Here is a 16,091-nt window from a genome sequence, read left to right as displayed (position 1 = left end):
CTCCTGGTCCCTCTTTATTTCCTTCTAGCAGCTTCTGTCATTAGCCACTGTTTCTGCTCCTGTTCTGAGCTCAGTCTAGTTTCCATGTGATCAGTGCCATCGCCCTGAACCAAACGAGTTTACCAGAGATGAACCAGGGAGCGGGTAATCAAGACCAAATATGCAAGTGTTGTTCTGCGGTAGTTCCGAGTGCATTTTTTATGACAGGTTGGAATATTACTGCTTTAGGGAAGGGACGGTCTCTTAAAACTCAGCCCTTTCACATTACACTTACTAATGCAAGGGGAAATCTCTGGCCTTAAGTTAGCAAAACAGAGACTTTTGATTTTTTATGTATTTACTTTATTTTTATTTTTTAAAAGATTTGTTGGAGAGAGAGAGAGAGAGGAGAGGAGCACAAGCGGGAGGGATAGAGGGAAAGAGAGTGAATCTCCAGCCGTCTCCACGTTGAGCCTGACATGGGGCTGGACCCCACAGCCCCAAGATCATGACCGGAGCTGAAACCAAGATTCAGACGCCCAACTAACTGTACCACCCAGATGCCCCAAACATAGATCATTGTGCAGCTCACAGTGCACATCTAGGAAAGGGAAAACAAACAGCAGGTAGTCTGAGAAGAGCTGTCTAAGACAGACAGGTGTTCTTTAAAGGCTGGTGGGCAGACTTGCGTCCACTGCATGATTTTTGTGACATCACCGCCTCTTTGGTTCTTGAGTGGGCCAGCTGGCGCATGGGGATTACAGCCGCATCAGGACCTCAAGAACATCTACAGTGGGGGGACTTTCTTCTGGTCGAGCAGTGCTGACTATAGCATTGAACGGTCTCCTGCTGGCCAAGTAGGAAGCCACTGCAGGCTTTCTGATTTGGTCCCGAAGCTAGGGCAAAGCTAGGCTTTCTTAATATCATCATACTCTGTTTCGAATATGCAACTTTCATGAAAGAGGTTAATTAAGTGAGAACTTAAAAAGCTAACTTAACAAGGTGAAGTTTGAGTCTCTTTTTATAAAATAAAGAGGATTAGGTGTGAGTTGAGTGCATGACACTGTCTCCTCATTGAGACAACAAGAATTCATGTGTGTGTATGAAAAGCATAGGGATCGTGTGGCTCTTTGATATGAAAATAAACAAAGTTGGGTCCTATGTCAATAGAAGGAAATAAAACAGTAAGGTAAGGTTGTTAATTGTCTGCTATAGGGGAGACCGTTTGGTGGCTACGTACCTTGTCTCATTGGATTCTCACGACCCCTAAGCAGGAGATACCATCCCTGTTTTCAGGTGAGGATTTGAGCTAACAAATGCTTATAGTCACAGTGATTAGTAGAGCAATATTTCAAGCCACGTTTTGTTTCATTCTAGAACTTACCCAGAAGATTTGGAAAAGAAACCAAACCCTAGATTTTTACATGTGATTTTTAAACGACCTCAATAAGAAAATACAGTTATTTATTGTTATTATTATTTTACTATCAGACACATGCTAAGTAATACGCAGATGGTAACGGAGGGGCCTTAACACTTCCTTCCTGTCCTGTTTCCTGGCAGGAAGCACCTGGGGGAGGCCGGCTCTAACAGCTGTCTGTTACACCTCACACAAGAGCCGCTTCTTGGTTTATTTCGGTTGGCAATAGAGGGCGCTATTCACTTTCCAGATCTTTCTCACAGACACACACATTGCCAGCCCACGCCTGCCTGTTTCTAGCCATCCCTTACATTGTTGACATGACGTCAGATTGATCTTTCAGTTTTAGTGACGTGCTCGCATTTGCCGAGATGCAGATTTCCCTGAATCTGATCGGGTACTTTCAGCCCTATTATGTTTAGCGACGGAACAACAGAATTACAGGACGCCGTGGTTCCTGTACAAAGCAAAAAAGTTTGAATGAACCATTGCCTTTATAAATCTAACTGGTTCTTTTCTCTGTTAGTAAAAGATGTTACATCCAGACCACAGAGAGGAAGCAAAGGCATTGTTGGTGGGACAGTCGGCCAGATAACGGAAGGATAGGATTCCTAAGTTTGCAAACTCCATGTACTTCTTGATTTGCTTCCTAAATCCTTGTCTTTGACATACGAGGTTTCCTGAATGGTTCTTTACAGGGACACCCTTACCAAATGGATCATCAAATGGTCATGAGTTATGTCTGGAAAATGTAGAGAAGCATATATGTGCGCACGTGTGTGTGTACAGTGGGACTATTTTGAACACCGTTCTGATGGGATGAATATTTATGTGTTTGTGAATGCAGCCGTAAGGAGTAAGGAGAAAGATCGAAAAACCTGTCAGAGACTTTATAATGAAACGTGAGGTAGAAGTCAGAAAGACATTATGTTAGTGTAGCACCTACGTCCTTGAAGTAGTTCTGGCTGCAAGTTTCCTAAGACCCCAAATCACAGTGGGTTAGACAGGAAGTCCAAAGATATGATCGGTGGAGGTTGGTGGATTCAGACACTCAATATTGTCATCAGGAAATGAGTTTCTCTCGGCTCTGCTGTCCTCAGGCTTTTTCCTCATGCTGACATTGTGGCTGCCGCAGCCCCGAATGTTTCTTACTCACGTAGAGTCTAAAGTCTGGGCGTAAGAGAGTGTCTCACTTTTGTGATCTTCTAAGAAATAGAAAAACGTATGCACGGGCTCCCTGATATGCTCAGCCACCTCCCCTTTGCACCACACTGGCCTTTCAGGACATGTTCTCCCTTCTCAAATCCAGGCACTGGTCCAGGGTAAGTGGGGTTTGAGTGATGCCCATAAAATGACCAGAGTTGATCCCCAGGACTAGGGAGGGACTCTGTCTCTCTTCTGAAGCCATAGTCTTGGATGAGTGATTAAAATTGGAGTTATGTTAGGCAGGAATTCCATTAGAAATGACTGTAGGGTAGGCAGTCAGGATTGCCCCCCCCAAGGTGATCGGCACCCTGCTAGAAAAGCCGGTGGAGAAGTGTGTCCTAGTTTTTGCTTTCTGAGCCAAAGGAAAGATGCCAGGCTTGAGATTTCTGGAAGAGTTTTATTAATTTACATCCTGTCAACCTATATGTGATTAAAAACAATAAAACTATTTAATATAGATTACAACTAATTTAGTGGTGTCCTCTTTTCCAATTACCTGAGGCATTTCTTGTACCCCCTGTGCACCTTCTTTGCTTTGGGGGGGGTGGAGAGGGAATGCGGACTGTGTTGGGGGTTGGGGGGAGGTAACAGAGATGATAGATAGTCAGCATTTCCTCCTGATCGCTGTCTTTGAAATTATCCAGGCTACTGTTTATTATTTTCACAGACTGGGAAGCTAGAAACCATTGCTCCCACCTCCCCATCCACGAACTGTGTAGAAAATTAAGGTTGTCATTTCTCGAACACCAGGGATCTACCTACCTGCCCCCATACACGACTACGCTGGGCAGCCCGAGTAACTTGAGTGTGTGCAGGGTGATGGTCCTTCTGCCCGCAGATAGCGTCGCATATCCAAAACGTCAGCCCTTCCCTGGGCATGTAAGGGGGTAATGGTTGCAAAAGGCTTAGCCGCTCCCTGCAGTGGGGATCCCCAGCGTCCTTGTGTTTGTGGGTAATGAGCAGATGACGCCCACACTCCCACGCTCCCACGTAACCAGAGCTTGTCTCTTGCCGCCCCCCAGAGAGATGCAGATCAGCTCGTCCAGCACCACCACATCCGAGAGTCACGACCCTTCTTCTGGGGACCCAGCGGTCAGCGCCCTCCAACAACAGCTGCTACTCATGGTGGCTCGCAGGACCCAGTCCGAAACCCCGCGGGTACGTTCTGGCCGCACTGGGAAGGTTCTAGAAGCAGGGGTCTCGAAACTGGTTTTGTGGTCAGATTGCCTGACAGAATCAGTCAGGTCCTACCCTGAAGTCCGCGCCGTGGCTGGGTTGTGGCTGTCTCACCGCACGGTAGCCTACGGAATGAACGCGGGAAAGACGCCGTTTAAATGACCGGTGTCCTTCGTGGACACGAACAGGAGTGTCACTGTCTTACTGCCCTTCCAAGCACGTTAGAAATTCACACACATCGTTCTTTGGTTGCCAAGATGCAGGGATCCCACAAGGGCTTCCTTGGTTGGGATGCCTTTTGCTTACCACGGTTGGAAAATAATCTGGATTTTTTTTTTAATTAATTTATGACAACCTTATATGCTAAACATTCAGAGATTCTTAAAGAGGATCTTGACTTGAAGAGAGATTTCATTCGTAGAGCAAATGGCATTATCATCAAGGGGGCTTAAAAGATGAAGGTTTCCATTACTTTCCCAAGAGGTGACTTACTGACGTTCATTCATTTACTCCGCGCAGCTTTATGAGGATGACTCTGGGAGAGGCAGAGCCGACACTTCCAAGACACAACACGTACGAGTCCCATTGTGAAGAAACAAATTAAAAACACAAATTTGAAAAGGAAACCATCGGAACATGGACAGTGACCAAAATAATTAGGATGGGCAATAACGGAGATCAAATAATATGTTATTTAAAAGAATTTTGAAGTCAGACTTAGGACTTGGAGCTTGAACCTTAGAGGAAATCTTGGAGGTTAGGTGTGATTTTCCCTTGGACTTACCATCTAAGGAAACCAGTGTAGAAGGCCCTGGTGTTGGGGCACTGGCTGGACTCGTCCCAGCCCAACGTTCCTTTCACTTTATCCGTTGGTCACTACTGGGCTTTCCAGTTCTGCTCACGTCCCCCCAGCAGCTTCCGCCATGATGTCTCATGAGCCCATTTCTGACAACCAACCAGAGACCCTTTCAACTGCCCCTTCCCAGCACTGGGCTTGTCAGCTCTTGGGAAGAGCACGTGATGACACAGTCCTACTACCTGTGCTGTATCCTCTTCACGCCTCTACCTCTGCCTGCAGGAGCTTTTCCAGACACTTCTGCCCTTGACAGGAGGCCACCTGTGTGCGTTCTGACGGTGAGGGCTCTGTAGGCCCGGGCACTTGCTCTGCTCCGCATCACAGGCCCTCCGGTCTGTTTTAGCTTTTATTAGGTACAGTTCATGTTCCAAGTCCCAAGCCTGACTTTAAGATTCTTTTAAGTAACATATTATTTGATCTCCATTATTGTTCATCCTGATTATTTTGGTCATTGTCCATTTTTCTGATGGCTTCCTTTTCAAATTTGTGTTTTTAATTTGTTCCTTCACAGTGGGACCCATGCGTGTTGTTGTGTTTAGCTGTGCAGGCGGCTTCAGCCTTACCAGTGAGCGCTGTCTCAGCTCTGGATTCTGCCGGGTTCCCCTGAACGAGACTGCCGAAGGAAAGCAGGCTTCAGCGCCCCACGCTCCTCCTCCTAGAGCAGGGCCTCAGGGAAAGCGACCTGACCTCTCAGAGGCTCGGTTCCTCACATTTTAAATTGGGATAATAGCACTTACGAGGAGGAGATCTTGTAAGGCTTTGAGGATTAGTGATAATATATGGCAAAACTATGCCATAGAATCAATGGTAATAATTAACATCATCAAAAAAATTTTTTTTAAGAGAGAGAGAATGTTTGAGTGGGGAGAGGGTAGGGACAGAGACACAGAGGAACAGAGATGATCTCAGGCAGGCTCCACGCCCAGCAAAGGGCCCAACTCGGGACTCCATCTCACAACCTTAAGATCATGACCTAAAAAAGTCAAGAGTTGGATGCTTAACTGATTGAGCAACCCAGGTGCCCCCACATTCTTATTAGTTATATGGAGCTCTTGAAGGTACCATTATTTTGAGCGGTAGAACTTTCAGGTAGCTTAGGGGAGAGGGATGGACCTTTACGTTCTTAAATATTTTAATATTACCAAAAAATATTTCTGAAATGTACCATACACACACACACACACACACACACACACACACACTTGCTTACCTTCTTAAGTTGAATATGCTAATCATTTAAATTGTTACAGATAATTCAGATTCATGAAAGGAGCCTTGAATATTATGCTGTAAATACAGATCCTTATGGGGAGTGTGAGCAATGCATTTATCTTATCTCTTCAAAAGAACTTGTGTTCACCTTACGCCCTGTCACTATGTTTGCTAATCTCTTTTTTGAAATAGTAGAATGAAATGTGTGAGCCTAGCCCACTGGGCAGTGTGACATGGTGGTTCTTCGCTAAGGCTTAATTAGTGAGTCAGAGACCAAAGAAATTTTTGGCCAGTGTGTCTATGCATTCACATAAATCGGAGACTCAGTCTCCATCGTGAGCCCTAACCCGGCCAGCCCTGTCTTTGCTGATGCTCTCCAGGGGCTCTGCTAGACCCCCGACTCCCAACTCCCTCCAGGGTTATCGAATGCATCCGCTCCCATGGCTCACTTCTCTCTCCTTCTCTAGATACGCAGGCATCGATATGTTTCACTTGTGTGTGTTCAGCACCATGTTCTCATGGCTAGTTTGCTTGTCTGCCCCCCAAGACTTGTTAAACCCCTTTAAGCTACAGACTCTTTCTTGTTATCCTTTGAATTCTCAGCGTACAGTACTCGCAGGATCTGGCTTAGGTAGTCTGTGCAACGAGCATTTGTTGGATGGGCGAGGAAATGAATGCTTAAATGATGAGAAAAATTTCAATTTGGAATTTGTACCAGAAAACAGGCCACGAATAATTGCTATAATCCACGGAAACATTTAGCTCTGAGGTTCCTTGTTAGCCAAGGCAAAAAATCAAATTCCATGAACCTATTTTCTCATCCAGGAAGTTGAGTTATGGGCTGATTTGTACCTCAGAATGGAGCTGTATTTGGAGAGAGGATCTTTAAAGAGGTAATTAAGTTAAAAAGAGGTTGTTAGGGTTGGCCCTAATCCAATAGGGCTGGTACCCCTCTAAGAAGAGGGGAATCCAGGCACAGATCCACACGGGGAAAAGACTACGTGAGGACACAGAGAAGACGGCCATTGACGAGCAAAGGAGAACGGCCTTAGAGGACTCAGACTCCTGCCCTCTGATCATTTCTGTTGCGTCAGCCCGCCCCCTGCAAAACTAACGGAGAAGTCAAATCAGTTTTCTTTGCCTTAACTTCTGAGATTTTTTTAAACAAGGATTTTTATTTAAGGAGCAATAAATAGCACAATTGACTAGAATCTTTAGTAAGTTTGCAAACACTATAGATGCGAATATTCGTGGGATTTTGTTTCCGTACTGACCTTCCCTAACAGCAAAGGGTATAATATTAAACCTCAACTTAAGGCCAGTATTTTTCTTATCATTCCGAAGAATGCTGTCATCTTTGCTGCTGCTCACCCTTGACCTATTTTTCCATCCGACCTGAATTCCCACATCAGAAAGCAGTAAACTGTGGTAGCCCTGGCACTCTTTGTCTATGGGCCATAACAGAAATATTACAAACCACATCAATTCCTTGTCATTAACAGAAGATGGTCTTCTGGCTGACACGACACAGTTTCCGCTGCGGTCTCTTTCACGTTGGAATAGAATCCCAGACCCAAGCAGCACTTACCGTCTCAACTTTCCTGCGACAGTACAGCCAATCCATCCTGTATACGGCCGTCCTGGATCCTGCCTTCATGATGGACCAGCTGTCCCTTGAAAGGCCGTTTGCATTAATATTTTATCATCTGAATAATAACTTCATGTTCCGTAGCTGAGTCAGAGCATTAGCATCTGGGAACAAAGGTGGTAAAATGGGCCTCCTTGGAGAGCTCTGCTGCGGGGTCCCGTGACGGCCCCTGATGCAAGCCAGGCATTCTGACCCCAGCGACTTCCACTGAATTGAGAAAAAGTCTGCCCGAGTCTAACCTTCTGCTGTCGAAGTCAAGGAGAAGCGTGTGCAACCTTTCAAAGGCGGCACCTCCCCCACCTCCATGGCTGCTCTTCTCTACTGTCCTCATCCCTTTTCTGGTCTTGGCCCTTCTTACCCGTCTCCTGTGCCTTATGTGTGTCAGCCTATAGGAAATTACAGCCCATCTTAAAGATTTTTTGGAAAAGTACAGAGCCCAAGCAAACGGGTGAAGGTACAGGTTAGAATGATCGAGCCCTTCCACGTCTGGGTGTACATCCGGAAGAATGTAAAGCGGAGATCCACAGATATCTCTCCAGAAGAATCCAACAGACGTCTACATGCCTATGGTCGTAGCAGCATTACGTGCAGTAGCCAAGGGGTGGGAGCAACCCAGCGTCCGTAGACTGGTGAATGCGTGGACAGAATGGGGGGGGGGCGTCCTTACAATGGGGTGTTCAGCCTTAAAAAGGAAGGACGTCTGACACCTGCTGCAGCATGGATGAACCTTGAGGCCATTATGCCAAATGAAATAAGCCAGCCACAAAGAGAGAAATACTCTATGATTCCACTTATAGGAGGTTCCTAGATTCGTCAAAACATAGAGACAGAAGGTAGAGAGGTGGTTGCCAGGGGCTGGGGACAGAAGGGAGAGTCAGTACTTCCTGGAGACTGAGTTTCAGTTTGGGAAGATGGAGACATTCTGGAGATCTGTAGTACAACAGTGTGGATACGGTTAACAGTACTGAACTGTACACTGACAAGTGGTTAAGATGGTAAATTCTGTGTTGTTTTTTTAAGCACAGTGGCAAAAAAAAAAAATACAGGTTAGAAATAGAAGATCTGCAGAGGGCTGGGGCACCTAGAAAAGTCTCACCCATAGTAGCAAGAAGCGACAAGCAACGGCCAACAGCAAAGAGGAACCTGGGGGCTTTGTCTTTTTTTTTTTTTTTTTAATTCAATTTAGTTAACTTATACTGTATTGTTTTGTTAGTGTCGGGGCAGAATTTAGTGATTCATCAGTTGCATAGAACACCCAATGCTCATTAGATCACGCGCCCTCCTTCATGCCCATCATCCAGTTACCCCCTCCCCCCACCCACCTCCCCTCCAGCCACCCACAGTTTGTTTCCTATAGTTAAGAGTCTCTTATGGTTTGTCTCCCTCTCTGGTTTCATCTTATTTTATTTTTCCCTTCCTTCCCTTATGTCCATCTGTTTTATTTCTTAAACTCCACTTATGAGTGAGATCATATGATAATTGTCTTTCTCTGACTGACTTATTTCACTTAGCGTGATATCCTCTAGTTCCATCCACATCATTACAAATGGCAAGACTTCATTCTTTTTGATGACTGAGTAATACTCCATTGTGTGTGTGTGTGTGTGTGTGTGTGTGTGTGTGTGTGTGTGTACACCACACCTTCTCTATCTGTCAGTGGATATCTGGGCTCTTTCCATAGTTTGGCCTTTGTGGACATTGCTGCTATAAGTATTGGGGTGCATGTGGGGGGCTTCATTTTTTAACGGCCTCTGTGCCCAGAGAATGGCGAAAGAGCACAGTGTGGGAAGTCTAACAGGAGTCTCTCCACTTAATCTGTGACTTTGAGAAGTCACATCCTCTTCTTAGGATGAACTAACCGCACTCCGTCAACACCATCCCCACTAAGGGGCTGCCCAGAGCTTCCTGCCTCACACCTTGAGGGGGCTTTGCAGCCCTTCGCTGCCCTGGATCACATGGATGGTCCAAGCACCTCACACAAAGAATTCATTCTCAAAGGGTGCCAGGTTGGTATTGCATTCTAATGCCTCGCTGAGACAAAGATTAAGTTTTAAAAGGGAAGAACAGAGCTTCAATATTGCTGTCAAAGAATTCCTACTGATAAGGATCCAAGGGAAAGTAAATAGTTGTAAAATATACCAGAAATAAGAGCCAGCAATGCCAAACAGAAAGCAGAAACGGACTCTCAAAGGATTTAGAAATGATAATGATTGGATTCGGAATATGGACTAAGTATGTCTTAGAGATAAAAGGAGAGGTTGAAAATCTGAGTAAGAAGCAAAAGGCCATGTAATGACCACGCAGAGCTGATAAGAGCACTGGATACTAGAAATGAGCAATGTAATAATAAAAATAAAACTTTGAGGGATTCAACAGGTTTGATACATGAGAGCAGAGACAGATTTGAATAAATGATTTAGCTGTAGCACAGGGAGATGGAGAGGAAAAGAGGGAGGAAGGTTGGTAAGCAGGGTCTGGGCCAGAAGGGCTGTCGTACTCCTCGCCGGAGTTCCAGAGGAGAGGAGGGAAGAGCAGCATAGCAGAAAGAATTTAAAATTTAGAGCTTAAGATAACACGCCGATGTACGCATTCGTGTCCTGGCAAACTGATGAGGAAGGACGAACAGTTTATTTTTCATTTCTTTTAAAGATTTTTTATTTATTTGAGAGGGAGAGGGAGCAAGTATGAGCAGGGGGAGAGGCAGAGGGAGAAGGAGAAGCAGGCTCCCCTCTGGGCAGGGGGCAACTTGGGGCTCCATCCCAGGACCTTGGGATCATGACCTGAGCCGAAGGCACACACTTAACTGACTGAGCCACCCGGGTGCCGCAAGGATGAGCATTTGAATAAATGGCACTTTATGGGAAAGAAAACAGACCCTTATCTCATATCGTTGGCAGAAATCCGTGGTAGATTCATAACATAAATGTGAATGGCACAAGTACCTAACTTCAAGTAAAATGATACAATCTAATGTCCTTACAAGTCTGGGGTGGAAAAGGATTTAAGAAACAAGGCACAAAAAGTGCAAAACTTGGGCATTTTATAGGAGAAAAGTGGATAAGTTATATTTCATTTAAATTAAGAATACCAGTTGATCAACAACACCATAAGGAAATTGAAAAAACAAGCCATAAATTATGAGACTCTCTGTACCTATATCATTAAGGTCTTGATTGTACATGTGCACGTATGTGTAGATAGACACACATGCACATAGACGCAGGTAAGTAACGAAAGACCAATAAGCAACCCAACGGAGAGGTGAACAGATGATCTCACGGAGAAAACAAAAAGTGTACAAAGATGCTCAGCTTCACTAGTAATGAGGGAAATGCAAATTAGAATAAAACTGAAATATTTTATATGGCAGATTAGGCCAAATTAGAAATTCCCTGACACTGTCACATGTTGGCAAGGATGGGGAGCGACGGGACATTTACCTGCTCTTCCTGGGAGGATAAACTGCTAGAATCAGTTTAGGAGTCATACTTTTCCAAAGTGTTTTCTAGGAAATGGAGTATTCCCCCATACACAGTAATTGCATTTGTGATAGATTTGTGCATTTTCTGGAAAAGCCCATTTGTCTCCCAGTAAAGTTGAACACGTGGTGGTACAGTTGAACATTTGCATTCTTAGCGATGCCATTTCTAAGTGTATGTTAGGTCTATGTTCTACAGAATCCTTGCACAGATGCACCAGGAGACATTTCCAAGAATGTCCACGGCAGCGTAATAGTTAAAAAAAAATACTGTAAATATCCAACGGTAAAATGGATAAGCTAATTATGGCATATCCACTTAATGGAACATTATTCTGTGAAAATGGATGCTACAGCACAGATCGGTCTCAGGAAGATAATGTGGAACAGAAGGAAAAATGGAAAAAGAAGTTGTAAAGGATACATATCCTGGGATTTCCTACCTATGAAGTTCAAAAACATAAAGCCCAACGGTATGGAAGTTTTGGATGCAAGGCCTGTCCTGTCATCAGGACGGTGATGATCCCATGAAGGAGGAGGAAAGAGGACAGGACCAAGCAGTGGCCCACAGGGAATTTCTATGCTAACGACAATGGTTTTTTTCTTATACTGGGTGATAGCCACACAGCTAGTCACTGAATTAGTTTTTTTTGTTTTTTTAAATACCCTACATACATTTAAAAGATGTGTATTTGCATTGACTCCAGGTTTAACACAATGATGTATTTTTAAAAAGCATGATGCCCAGTGTTATTCAGTGTAGGGACCTCAAGGTACCCGAGTCTGAGGTTTTCACTGATGATACGGCAGGATGAGCACCGAGTGTACCTGAGCTTGACGGTGAGAAGGTATGCAGGTGTGTCCGGTAGCTTCTATTTAACAGCTCAAGAAGGGAAAACCGGATATTTTTTGAAGATGGTTATGACAGAGGTCAACATTAAATTCATTAAATTTGAAGAGATTTTCTGAGAAGTCCAGCAACATGGAACATTTTAGTCCTCATTGCTAATGAATAAATGAGACAACGATGAACCGATATTTAATTGCAAATGTAGTCCCTGGAAATGCCATCGTAACAGGCTGTTTTCATGGCTTATGTTTTAGAGATGGTATCAATCAGTGTCTGGTTTGGAGTCTGTGTGACCGTTAGATGTCCAAGGGGTGTTTTCTTACTGGCAGTCGGATGCCGCGGGGTGTGTCTGCCATCTTCTCCCTGATAGTCCCCATGCCCAACCTTGTGTCAGGCTCCTAAGAGTCACTCATTTTGTATGTTAGACATATCCATGAAGACTATGTTTTGTTTTGTTTTGTTTTGTTTGAAAATTAAGTTCTTCTCCGTAAGATTAAAGCCATCCTGAGATGAATTTGGGGCTAACACATTTTAAACCTGGAGTTAAACTTTCCCATTTGTTTTATTGGTTTAGATTTTTTTCTGTAGATATCTTGGTGTTTCATATCTTAGGTCTCACCAACAACCTAGAAAACTGGCGATGAAAATCTTTTTACTCTTAGTAAAATTTAAATATTTATTTCAACATTATATTAAATAACACACCTTTCAAAAATTAAGGCATTTCAGATCTTTTGTTGAATCCTGATCTTTTATGAGAATTATTTTCTCGGCCTTAATTAACAGCAGTGTTTTGATAGGAGTAGCATAAATTTAATGGTACATTATAACGGAATGGAAGAGTCTTGGTAAGAAAGGCTCTTTTTGTTGATTGTTACCTTTCTCTGAGAGTACCCATTTTTATGACGTGTGTTGGTTTACGTTTCAGAATCGGAACATCTGCTTTTTGTACTTTTGTTATTACGAGGTATATTTATGACAATACCATGTCAGTATGAAACGCTTTCTCTGTTGTTTCTTTTGGTACCTGAAAGCATCTGAGTCAGGATCTGGAAGACTCGTCATGTTCTTCGACACAAGGAAAATTTAACCGAGAGCAGTTTTACAAGTTTATCATTTTCCCCGGCAAGTGGATTAAAGTCTGGTACGATCGACTTACCTTGTTGGCGTTACTGGACCGGTAAGCCCGCTGAGCCCACAAATGTATGGACAAAAGACACAGTGGGGGCACACGAGGGCCCTCGCATGCTTGTAAAAAGAAATTGCCATTTGCTAACGTCCTCAGGAATGTTTTCAAGATGCATACCTTTTGTGCTGCAAACCCAAAGGCGAAGCGGTGAGATCCTGACTGTTGGAGACAGTGGGAGATAGGAGAATTGGGGAACATGGTTTAGACTTGAGGTTAGCTCTGGGGACAGGGTCATGCCTTGGTGTCCTCATGGCTTCCCACATTTTTGTAGGAAGGGTTGCGGTTCTATGGGTCGCATGGGACCCGGCCCATGGGATGTGGGCAGGGGGAGATGAGGCAAATGAAGAGATACACCAGTTGGAATGTTAATGTTTCCTTTTAAACCCTTTTAACTCTTTCTTGCCTCTTTTTTCCATTGATCCTCAAGATGAAATGTGGGGTTGGGGTTGTAGTCAGTGCACGGGAGGGAGACGGGAGAGGGTCCGGTTAGTTGAGGCACGGGTGGGTCTGGGGCCAGGTCAGAGCCTTCCCCGCGTCCGCCTCTGCCTCGCCCCCGCTGATCTCACGATATACAGAGATCAGGATTTTGATCCTCAGGCGCCACGCGGTTCTGATGGGAAGGGTGGTTTGAAAATTCAAGATGTCTTTACTGACGCCATTATCAGCAAACGCAGAGTCTCACACTTAAATGCCAGCCAGCGGGGGCCGTGGGAAGGCTGATGTCCTGCCTCGCTGTAGCTGGTCCCCCAGTGACTTCCTGCTATAGTAATGTCTTAAGTGGTGTGATCACAGACTAAAGAACTATAGTCATGCAAAATTACAATAGTAAATTTCAGGACCCACAAGCCAGGGAACGGAGTTATAATGGTTTTTCTCACAATGCTATGTTACCCCAGGGGCACACGTTTAAGATGAATGTTTAAACGTAACTGAAATAGTCCAAGATAATGCATCCTGTTAGATGAGGCTGGCTTTTTTCCCCCTGAAATATTAGTTTTATTTTCTGTCAAAAAGGAATTCTTGACAGCTGGATTCCCTTGTGTTAACCCTTCATATTAGAAACAAATATTCTATAGATTTCTAGGTGGGTTATTTAAATCCGCTCAGTGGCAACAGATTAACTGGAAATTTAATTAAGTTCTTAAAAAGGTTGATGAAGATTATTGCAGTTTTTAAAAGTTTATAGTTTTATAGTTTAATCACTTCTGTAACAGGTCACAGTGGGTTGGAATGCAGTGTTCAAGGATGTGTAGCGATAGTACTGCTCCCTTACTCGTGGGTCCCTCGTGTGTCCCTCAGCTGGTGTGGGGAGACCCTGGGAATCAGGCCCAGTGTCCACCACTTACTAGTGCTGTGATCTGAGGATGGGTGTGAAACCTCCCTGTGCCTCAGTGTCCGGTCTGTTAAATGGGGATAATCTGTATACAGAGAGATTTCAAGGATTAAATCCAGTTAGCCATAGAAAGTGTTCTTTAAGTATTAGTTGCTGTTATTGTTAGTATGACCTGGAATGTGTCCCAGAACCCAGAAAGAAGAAAAATAAATAAAATACAATGAAATTAAGGTAGTCAAAGTAGATTTTGTCAAGCCCAGATGCTAAAATTTAGGCTGTTCATTCATAGGAGAAATCACCCAATCTTCAGAGCCCACATAAGCCCACTTTCGGGCATCTCGTAGCACAAGAGGGGAGCTGGTTTTCCAGCTCATGGCCAGTCGAGAAGGAAAGTAAGACAGCATAAACCCTGAGCCAACAGCGAGGACAGAGGAAGAAAAACCCAAACACTAACCTAGAAAAACCCAGCAGCGCGGGACCGTTGCAAGGAGAGTGTTTTCCCCAAACAGGACTGTGGATCAGAATCACCTGGGAGTTTTGTAGAAGTACAGACTCCAGGCATGTGAAATCAGCCCTTCAGCCTGGCCTGGAGTACAACGTAGGGCTGTATTAAGGCACATCTCCCTAGTTTGCCTCCTTAGTTAGGACAGGGATGGTCTGAAAGGTCTGTTTAAGAGAGCAGGAACTTACACAATAAATTTCACGTTTTTTACTCTGATAGTAAAATTTCAAAAGGTATAAATAAATTACCTTTGGTGTTCATTGGGGGACATTGTATTTAAAGCTCCACATGGATTAATGAGCTTGAATTGCCAAATAAAAGTTTATAAAGGAAATAAATGCATAATAAAAAACAAACGGTAAGGATCAGGCAAGAAGTAGAAGAAATCGGTGAATTATAAGCACTGTAATTGAACTAATTGTTGCTATAAACTCCCATAGCTTAAGGCCTTCTGCTTGATAATTTTCAACTTTACTCTGGAATTCAGGCTGATCTTCCTTGAAAATACTTCCTTTTCTGATCTTACCTTCATGGTTCTTAAAATGGAAGCCTTTCCTATTTGTTTTTGGTTCAGCATTCATTCCACTCATATATTTTTGGACTTGTCCTCATTCTCCTTTTTAAAAGGAGAATGACTTTTTCTCTCTTTTTAAAAAACGATCTATTTATTCATTTTAGAAGGTAAGACAGCATGCGGTGGGGAGGGCCAGAGAGGGAGAAAGAGAATCTCAGGCAGACTTCTCGCTAAGCACAGGGCTTGATCCCGGGACCCTGAGATCACGACCTGAGCCGAAATCAAGAGTCGGGCGCTTAACCGACTGAGCCACCCAGGCGCCCTCCTTCATTTTCTCTTACTTTTTATTCTGCTGTTACCCCATCTTGCAAAACACACAGGTTTTATTTTCATTTATCTGGTTTTCTGGGTTGGCATCTAAAAGAGAAAGCTGCCCATCTGGGCATCATTTCACTCATTTGTTCATTCATTCATCAAATTAAAAAGCTGTAGACGCCAGGCACCTGCTCCGTGCATGGCTCTGCCCCGGGCACTGGGTATACAGCCCTACCCTCACGGAGCTCGAAATCTGCCGCGTGAGGTAGGCTGAAATAGACCGGAATCGGTGCCATGAAAGACACACACAAGGCCTGACGTAGAGGAAACTGAGGGAGAAGGGACACTCCTGTCACAACAGGGGCTTGCAGAAGCCTTTTCTGGGGCGACGCAGGCAGATGGAGATAGAAACG

General features: G+C 44.2%; 1 protein-coding gene across 2 annotated transcripts in view; it reads left to right on the top strand.

Annotated features, from left to right (window-relative positions):
• Nucleotides 1-16,091, top strand: part of PCNX2 (pecanex 2) — a gene marked incomplete at its 5' end in the record, with an annotated part of 286,590 nt that overhangs the window by 55,590 nt on the left and 214,909 nt on the right. For both annotated transcript variants that reach the window (XM_080822822.1, XM_080822823.1), the window contains 2 exons: nucleotides 3,628-3,763; nucleotides 12,860-13,005. In XM_080822822.1, coding sequence (XP_080678948.1) covers nucleotides 3,628-3,763; nucleotides 12,860-13,005 — 282 coding nt within the window. The remainder of the gene's footprint in view (nucleotides 1-3,627; nucleotides 3,764-12,859; nucleotides 13,006-16,091) is intronic.

Source organism: Martes martes (assembly GCF_963455335.1).
Source record: "Martes martes genome assembly, chromosome: 14".
NCBI lineage: Eukaryota > Metazoa > Chordata > Mammalia > Carnivora > Mustelidae > Martes > Martes martes.
This window is presented reverse-complemented; position numbering and strand designations above follow the sequence as displayed.